General features: G+C 57.6%; 2 protein-coding genes across 5 annotated transcripts; both read right to left on the bottom strand.

Annotated features, from left to right (window-relative positions):
• Positions 1–130: 130 nt before the first annotated feature.
• PAGR1 (PAXIP1 associated glutamate rich protein 1) lies at positions 131–3,240 on the bottom strand. Its single transcript, XM_055409834.2, has 3 exons — positions 2,759–3,240; positions 2,468–2,550; positions 131–539 (listed from the first exon to the last, which is right to left on the bottom strand). The coding sequence occupies exons 1-3, from the start codon at positions 3,238–3,240 to the stop codon at positions 340–342; spliced, it is 765 nt and encodes a 254-aa protein (XP_055265809.1). The 3' UTR covers positions 131–339.
• On the bottom strand, positions 3,175–7,256 carry PRRT2 (proline rich transmembrane protein 2). Of its 4 annotated transcripts, none has more exons than XM_088833343.1 (3): positions 5,790–7,253; positions 5,289–5,421; positions 3,175–3,260 (listed from the first exon to the last, which is right to left on the bottom strand). In XM_088833343.1, the coding sequence occupies exons 1-3, from the start codon at positions 6,909–6,911 to the stop codon at positions 3,247–3,249; spliced, it is 1,269 nt and encodes a 422-aa protein (XP_088689469.1). In that variant the 5' UTR covers positions 6,912–7,253; the 3' UTR covers positions 3,175–3,246. The 4 variants fall into 4 exon arrangements, 3 of the variants coding, with proteins under 3 accessions (XP_088689469.1, XP_088689471.1, XP_088689470.1); XM_088833345.1 differs by lacking the exon at positions 3,175–3,260 and adding an exon at positions 3,925–4,433 and having other exon boundaries at positions 5,790–7,252; XM_088833344.1 differs by lacking the exon at positions 3,175–3,260 and adding an exon at positions 4,847–5,114 and having other exon boundaries at positions 5,790–7,256.
• Positions 7,257–7,678: the final 422 nt, after the last annotated feature.

Genomic DNA, 7,678 nt, shown 5'->3' with positions numbered 1-7,678 from the left:
GGCAGGCGCTGACTGAGTTCACTTCTACCCCATCTGCCTTTAATCGCCCAATCGGGGTGAGTACAGTCCTGCTTCTCACAAGGATTTTGGCTTCAGCTGCAGCCTCTCCTCTAAAAGAAGGTAATTTGCTTTTTAATTTTTTTTTTATTTTAGATTCAGAAAATTCGGCTCAGGTCTCCCAACAGATGTTCAAGAGAAAATATAAACACACACACACACACACATCAGTCCTCCTTCTGGCAAGGTGTTGTGGTGGGAGTCTGGGAGCATCTCTCCTCTTGCCCAAGGCCCTGGGTGAGGGAAGGTGGGGCAAGGCTCCAGCAGGCAGACTCGGCACCCTCAGTATTTCCGCTGCCGGGGAAAGAGACTACTCCCTGAGGAGCGGAGTGGGGGGCTGGCGGGACTGGCGTCCTCTGAGTCCAGGCTGAAGAGGTCCCTGCCGGTACGAAGGATCTGCTCCTCTAGTTTCTTGTGTCGCTTCATGTCTGAAAGGACCTTGTCCAGGCGGGCCTCCCGTTTCTGGCTCCGGGCTGAGGTTCCTGAAGGGGAAGGTGAGAAATGTGGAAGGGAGTGAGGCAGTATGTGCCAAACCTGCCTGGGTCTTATTAATGACTTGGGGAGCTTATTAAACAGAGAGATTTCCAGGCCTGTTGTGAAGGCACTTTTTTTTTTATATTGTCACATTTTAATTTTTTGGTTTCATTTTGGCACATTCAACTCACACTCAAAGTTTTAGAACTAGAAGCACATTATCTTTCTACATGCAGGGTAGAAGACTACTTGTAAACCATGTAAATTTTTCAATTCATTCAGACACAACTGCCATAGATGTCATGGAGGTTCTGAAGTTTAGGGTTGGGGTCTCAGATGGGGTAGGAAGTGAAGGTTTGAATTATAAGAGGCCAGAAATGTGAAGATCAGGGAGGAGTATCCCAGGCAGGGGACAGGCAGGTGCAAAAGCCTCAGGGAAGGAACACGGAGGTCTGTTTAATGAGAAATGTAGAGCTAGCAGAGACAGGAAAGAGAAGGCCAAAGAAATGACTTACAGGCCATGACAAGGGGTTTGGATCTCTTAGTGTACATGGAAGCCTGGGGTGGGGGGAGGGGGGCTTGGATTCTCAATTGACATGCTCTTCCAACCCCCCCGGCCCCCGTAATAGATTCATTTGGAGGACTGAAAACAAGAGTAGTGACACAGCTTATATTTTGAAACATAAACTGTCTCTAGTGCTGAGACTGGTGGCGGGAAGACCAGTTAAGAGATACCACAACTCTCCAGGTGACAGAGATGGTGGTGGCTTGAATGAGGATATCGTGTTAAAGGTGGAGAGCTGCACATGGAAATGTGGAAGCAGAGCTAACAAGACTTGCTGCTGGCTTGAATGTTGAAGTGAAAGAAACAGAAATCAGGAATGGCTCCAGGACCTCGCTGATGGTCCAAGGGTTGTGAGTCTGCATGATAATGCAAGGGACATGAGGTCGGTCCCTGATCCAGGAGGATCCCACATGGCCTGGAGCAGCTAAGCCCGTGTGCCACAACTACGGAGCCCTTGCTCTACAGTCCAGGAGCTGCAACTACTGAAGCCCGTGTGCCCTAGAGCCCATGCTCTGCAACAAGAGAAACCTCTGCAATGAGACACCCACGTATCAAAGAGCGGTACCTGCTCGCTGCAACTAGAGAAAGCCTGTGCGCAGGAACAAAGACCACCAGAGCCAAAAATTTTTTTAAAAAATGGCTCCAAGGGGACTTTCTTGGTGGCTCAGATGGTAAAGAATCTGTCTGCAATGTGGGAGACCTGGGTTCGATCCCTGGGTTGAGAAGATCCCCTGGAGGAGAGCATGGCAACCCGCTCCAGTATTCTTGCCTAGAGAATCCCCATGGACAGAGGTGCCTGGCAGGTTGCAGTCCATGGGATTGCAAAGAGTCTGAGCGACTAAGCACAGCACAACAGCAAGGGGACTTCCCTGGTGGTCCAGTAGTTAAGACTGTGCTTCCACTGCAAGGGCACAGGTTCAATCTCTGGTCAGGGAACTAGGATCCCACATGCCGAGCAGCATGGCCCAAAACAAGAATGGCTCTGAGGGTAAACTCTAGGAAGGGACATGGGATGGGAAACTGGGTAATATTAGGACATGTACACAGCAGCGTAGACATGTGGATCTACGTAATAATAATAATGACTTGGACTTCTAGGATGACTGAGATCAAAGTATTGAGAAGCATGATGAAATTATCTGTGATAATCTTTTAAGGGAAGATAGGGGACCACCTAAGCTGGAAGGATGGCACAACTGAAATCCTCACTGTGCATGCTCTCTCCTGAAGCTACAAGTTGTGTAGCTACCAAGGCACCAAGTCAAGGCCTCTTTTAGGGAGTCACTTTCTGAGTAAGTGGGAGCAGAGGCTTTCACCCCCGCCCCCCAGCCCCCCTACCCCCGCTGCCCAGGATTCCCCTCCTGTCTGTACCTGGGGTGCGCCTCCGGTCAATCAGGGAGTCCTTTGGTGTCATTGGCTCATCATCAAAGTCAAATTCTGTAGGCATGTGTGGTCTGGGGCAGGGGGACAGACAGTGAAGGGTGAGGGTGGTTTCCCCCCCACCCCCAAATAACCACACATGTCCCCAACCTCCTGGCTCTTCCTCTCCCCTTCTCTTCCCTCCCTTCACTTCCCATGATCCTGGGTCCCACCTCCCCTCCCTATTTCCTCCTGGCATCAGGGGAGAAGCCCCAAGGACAAGGTGTCAGGGTGTGCCCTCACTTTTCCTCTTCCTCCTCTTTGGCCTCTGGCTCCTCATCGGATCTCTCCTCTTCACTCTGGGCCTCAGGCGTGGGTGGCCGGCGGGGCAGGATCTCAGCCTGAAGCTCCAGGGTACCGTGCGAAGCCAGCAGTTCATAGAGTCGTTGGATCTCAGAGGGGGGTGGCATCCAGGACTGCCCATCTGTGGGCAGCTCTACCTCTTCATCGCTGCAGGGCACGCACCAGTCCTCGGATTCTCCCTTGGCACGCTCCTCCCCCTCAGGGCTGGGGGCTTCTCCCTGCACCTCCTCGGCCCCGGACCCCTCATGCTCAGCCTCCTCCCGGCCTCCTTCTCCCTCTTCCTCGGTTTGATCGGCCGAAGCAGAGGGGCCTCCGGTATCCTCCACAGCCAGAGCCTGGAGACCGGAGGTCACTTCCCCTTCTTCAGACATAGGCGCCGCCGTGGTGGCTGCAATGTCTCCATGGCCCCGCACAAGGGACATATGCCACTAGGGAAGGGGCCCTGCGATGACAGGAGATGGCAGGAGTACTAAGCCAGGGATCCCCCACCCCCGCCTCCGCGAGTAGGGCTTCCCGGGCCTTCAGGGAACGTCTGTCTAACGAATTAGGCTCCAACAGCAGTCCCTGCGACCAGTACCGCCGGTTCCCAGAAGGGGGCGCTCACGTTCCCTCCAAGGACCCCGCCCCCACGGATAGAGATCCGGTATTCCGAAGTTCCCAGGGACCCACAGAAACTACTTTCCAGGCCGGAAAGGGGCGGACCCGCTCTTCTCGCCTTCACGCCGCCCCTCTCTACACCTGGATCAGGCACCCTCTCCCCACACCTCGAAGTTTCGCCACCTCAGCTGCCGTACGCACCTGGAGCTAAGACCCGCCTCCCGCGCTGCGCAGGGTCACAGTACGCAGGCGCACCGAGATGGCGCGGGAGGCTCCGCTTTAGTCTAAGCTACTTGGAAGAGGAAAGCGAGGGAAGGCTTGCACATGCGCAGGTAGGCGCTCCGGAATGATAGGCTTCGGCCCACAGTAAAGATGGCCACCGGGGCAGCGCATGCGCAAACCACAAAGTAGGTTCTGCGGGAAAGGAGGCAGTACCTCCGGCCCCCGCGGCGCACGCAAGGAAGGACTAACTGAGGCTAGAGACGAGTCTCATGCAGTCTCCGTTTATTGGTGTCTCAGACCCATGCAGCATCGGCATACAAAAAAGGGAGAATCAGTTTGATGTATCCTTTTTTTTTTGTTTTTAGACTTTTAGGTTTTTTTCCCTACACTTTTTTTTAGGGAAAAAAAAAAAAAACCGCCAACTCCGAACCGCGTTGTGGCTCGGTCCCCGCCTCCCCAGTGGACTGTCGCGTGCAACAAACCTCTCTCGTCCTCTTAGAAAATAATAATACACCTCTCCGCCCTTCCCTTGCTCCTTGCAGCTGGGAGCTTTGGTCCTATTTTAGGGGTTCTTTTTCTTACAAAGTACGTGAATGACCCCAGCTCCAACGAGTTCGCTGACTAGGTTAAAAAGCCCAGATGGGACAGGTCAACTCAGGCTGACCAGGGAGGGTCAACTGCCGTGCCCCTCCGTTCTCCCAGGTGCGTGTTCGGAACACGCCACCCCTGCTTGTCTCCAAACGAGGCCTGGCTTGCCAGCTCTGAGACCCCGAGGCACCCTGGGGGTCGTCCGGACCTGGGTGGTCCCAACAGAGAACAGTCGGAGCCCGGGAGAGAGAGCCCTCTCCTGACACCGCTCCCCTCCCCCAGCCTGATCTAAGCGCTGGAGTTTTTGTAGAATAAACGGTGGTGGAGGGTGGAGGAGAGGATGCTGGAGGGAGATGAGGAGGCAGGAAGAGGAAGGGGGCGGAGGGTGTGGGGAGGGAAGTGGCGATGAATAAGGTGGGAAGGAAGAAAGGAATGGGGGCAGGAAGCTGAGACAATGAAAGTTGGGAAAGGGAGACCAGGGTCGAGGTGCAGGAAATTCGGGGAGGTTGTAGTGCAGGAAGGTGGGGAGAGATGCAGGGAGGCTGAAAGCCCAGAGAGATGTGGAGATGTTCAGGGAGGATTCCAACAGTGCGGGGAGGTTTCCAGAAGTGCAAGGATAGGGCAGCCCAGAGGCTGGAGGGGGTGCAGGCAGAAGTGCAGGGAGGTTGGAAACAGTGCAGGGAGAAGGGAGGCCTACGGTTGGCAGAGGAGCCTGGCAGGATGCAGGAGCAGGAAAGAAGCTGTAAACAAGGCCGCTCAGGCTCCCTTGGTCCCTATGGGTGCGGGCCTGGGCCATGGATTGGGCTCCCCCCAGGGGAGGATGGGCCCAAGGCAGCTCCCAACAGGAAAAAAAGTCTTGGAATGCAGGGCAGAGCCCCTCACTTATACACTGTGGGAGAGGAGAGGGAGGGACAGACAGAGACGGTGGGGCAGGGGGGTGGGGGGAGACAAGGAGAGACAAAGAAATAGGGAGGACAGACAGGAGAGAGCAGGGGCAGGGGTTAGTAAAGCCGCCCTTGCCAGCCCTTCCATTCCTCCCGGCCTGTCCCAGACCCCCACTCACCGCCTAAGTTGATGACGCAGGAGGCGATAATGATGAGGATCCCCCCTACCAGTGCCACGATGCTTAAGAGCTTGGCCACACGACCCAGACGCTGGGCCCCATCCACGTCCCCCTGTTGCAAGCTGTTTCGGGACTGGGGTTAGAGTGAGGGGTGGGGGCACCAGCCCAGGTCAGGAAATGCCAGCCAGGCAGAGAGTCATCCAGAGGAGACAGGCCAGCCGGTGGATAGTGGTTAAGGGAGGAAGGGGATTGAGAGGCAGCAGGAGAAGGGCACAGGTCAGTAAGACTGTGTGAATGTCTCAACTTCCCTCCCACCAGATGGGGTAGAGCTCAGAAAGTGAAGTCCCAGGGAGAGGCGAGCAAAGGCCCTGTAATTGGGAAGTGAGATCCATGCAGAGAGGGGAGGGGAGGCGGGGTTACTCCTGGGGCTGTGTCCCAGCACAGGGCAGGAAACTGGGAACCACTGCAGACCTGGGCCAGGCAGGGTCCCCTGGGGCTCACCATGACGGCATAAGCGAAGGCCACGATGTTGACCGGCCACATGGGGCAGAAGCAGGACAGGATGGCGAGGATGATGTAGTCCCGAGGTTTCTGGGTGCCTTCACCCCCCTCTACCCCAGACCCTGCGAGCTGGGAGCTAGGGTGGCGGCTCAGGCTTCCTCGGGGAGATCCTGAATGCCCACTGTGAGCCCTTCCTAGACGATCCTCCTCCACCAGCTGCTGCAGCACACGGGGTGGGGCCCCATTGGCCGGGGGGGTCTTTGTGGAGGGTGGTGAGTGAGGCTGGGGGGCTGGACCCTCTTCCCCATCACCATCACCAGCCTGCAGGGGAACCACTGCCCCATTCTCCTGTTTTTCGTCCATGCTCTCGCTCAGGATCTCAGAGGTGGGCTCTTCCCGGGTAGGGGGCTCTGGCTGAAGGGCTGGTGTGGAGGTGGACTGGGAAGCTGGTTGGGGGTCTGATTGGGGTTCTGGCCGGGGGGCAGGCTCTGAGGCTGGTTCAAGCGGGGCTGCGGATTCCAGGTTGGATTCCGGGTCTGCAGTGGCCTCTTTGCTCACTTCGGGTTTGGATGCTAGCTCTTGGCATGTTTCCTCAGTGCTGGAGTTGGCCTTTGCCTCCCCTCCTGGGCTTGAGCTGAGGTCTCTGGCCTGAGCTGCTTCAGGGGCTCTGGTTGGGGTCTCTGTGGTTTCTGGAGCCAGCCCAACTTTGGGCTCTGAGTCCACAGGGGCCCCCATGACGTCTGGGCCTGGCTGCAGGGTCTCTGGCTCATCTGAGACCCCAGCTGGGACCTGGGGAGAGCCAGTTCGGCCTTCAGAATGGCCAGGCCCTTCTCCCTGGGTCTGGGGACCCTCCTCTACCCCTTTAATCTCAGAGACCTCAGAGCAGCTAGCTGCCATCTTGAGACAGGAGAGGGGAGAGGGCCTCTGAGGGAAGGGTGAAGCGGCGGCGAAGACAGCAGCAAATCCTGCAAGAGGAGGAGACAGGCTTGGTGTGAGGAGGGAAGAGGTAGCTTTCAGTGCTGCAGCCCAGGAGAGCGATGCTCCCGTCTCAGGGCCAGCCTTGGGCTGCCTCCGGGGAAAAGGAAGAAAAGTTGGGGTTTCCTTTGCTTTGGGGTGGGACATCTCTAGGGAGGAGTGTTCTGCTCAGGCTTCTGGTTGGAGAACCCTGGGAAGATGAACCCTTTTGTAAACAGGGTTCCCCACGGTCTCTTCCTGGGTCCACCCAACAAGATCCAGACTCATCCTAGCAGATACCACAGCACCCCAAAATCAACAAGCTGTCCAGACTCAGACGTTCCGATAGGCAGACTGGGCAGAGGACCCCGAAACTCACATTCCACTCTCTCTGCATCCTCCCTCCCTGCCTGGGCGCCCAGCCGGTGCGGTTTTCGTGCTGCGCTTTAGGGGCGTAGACGCCCGCGCCCCTCCCTCGGGGACCTGGGCATCTCCGCTGAGCCCCTTCCCAGCCCCTCTACCAGGGATTCCCTCGCCCCCGGGGGACCGGCGCCGTCTCCTCCCATTGGCGTGGCGCGCCCAGCACCACCCGTCAGTCCATCAGGCTCCCGCATTCCGGTACAGCCTTCCCGGCGTCCGCGGTCTGTCCGTCCACTCCTACCCGCAGCTTCAGTCAGTCCATTCCCGTCTCACCTCGACGCCGGCCTCCAGACTGCTCCGGCTGCTGCCGCCGCCGCCGCCGCCACCGCCGTGCTTGCAGCCGCAGCAGCCCGGGAGGGAGCAAGTCAGCGAGAGAGGGAGGGAGGCGGCGGGTCTCCCCTCCCCTCGGCTCGTCCCCTCCTCTCCGGTCCCCTCCCCTACGCTTCGCTGCCGCGCACCGCCCCCGCCCCTTGCACGGCTCCCGCCCCTCCCGGCCAGCCGGAGGGAGCCACGCG

The sequence above is a fragment of the Moschus berezovskii genome, chromosome 27, assembly GCF_049115385.1.
Source record: "Moschus berezovskii isolate FMDL1 chromosome 27, NW_MosBer_1.0, whole genome shotgun sequence".
Taxonomy (NCBI): Eukaryota; Metazoa; Chordata; class Mammalia; order Artiodactyla; family Moschidae; genus Moschus; species Moschus berezovskii.
The sequence above is the reverse complement of the archived record's forward strand: the minus strand, read 5'-3'. Positions and strand labels throughout refer to the sequence as shown.

Coding starts and splice junctions, on each gene's coding strand:
- PAGR1 (XM_055409834.2), bottom strand. CDS start 3,240: ATGTCCCTTGTGCGGGGCCATGGAGACATTGCAGCCACCACGGCGGCG. Junction 2,551..2,758: donor AAAGAGGAGGAAGAGGAAAA/GTGAGGGCACAC, acceptor CCCCTGCCCCAG/ACCACACATGCCTACAGAAT. Junction 540..2,467: donor TGACCGGAGGCGCACCCCAG/GTACAGACAGGA, acceptor CTTCCCCTTCAG/GAACCTCAGCCCGGAGCCAG.
- PRRT2 (XM_088833345.1), bottom strand. CDS start 6,911: ATGTCCCACCCCAAAGCAAAGGAAACCCCAACTTTTCTTCCTTTTCCC. Junction 5,422..5,789: donor CCTTCGCTTATGCCGTCATG/GTGAGCCCCAGG, acceptor CTCTAACCCCAG/TCCCGAAACAGCTTGCAACA. Junction 4,434..5,288: donor CTGCGTCATCAACTTAGGCG/GTGAGTGGGGGT, acceptor GGGACCACCCAG/GTCCGGACGACCCCCAGGGT.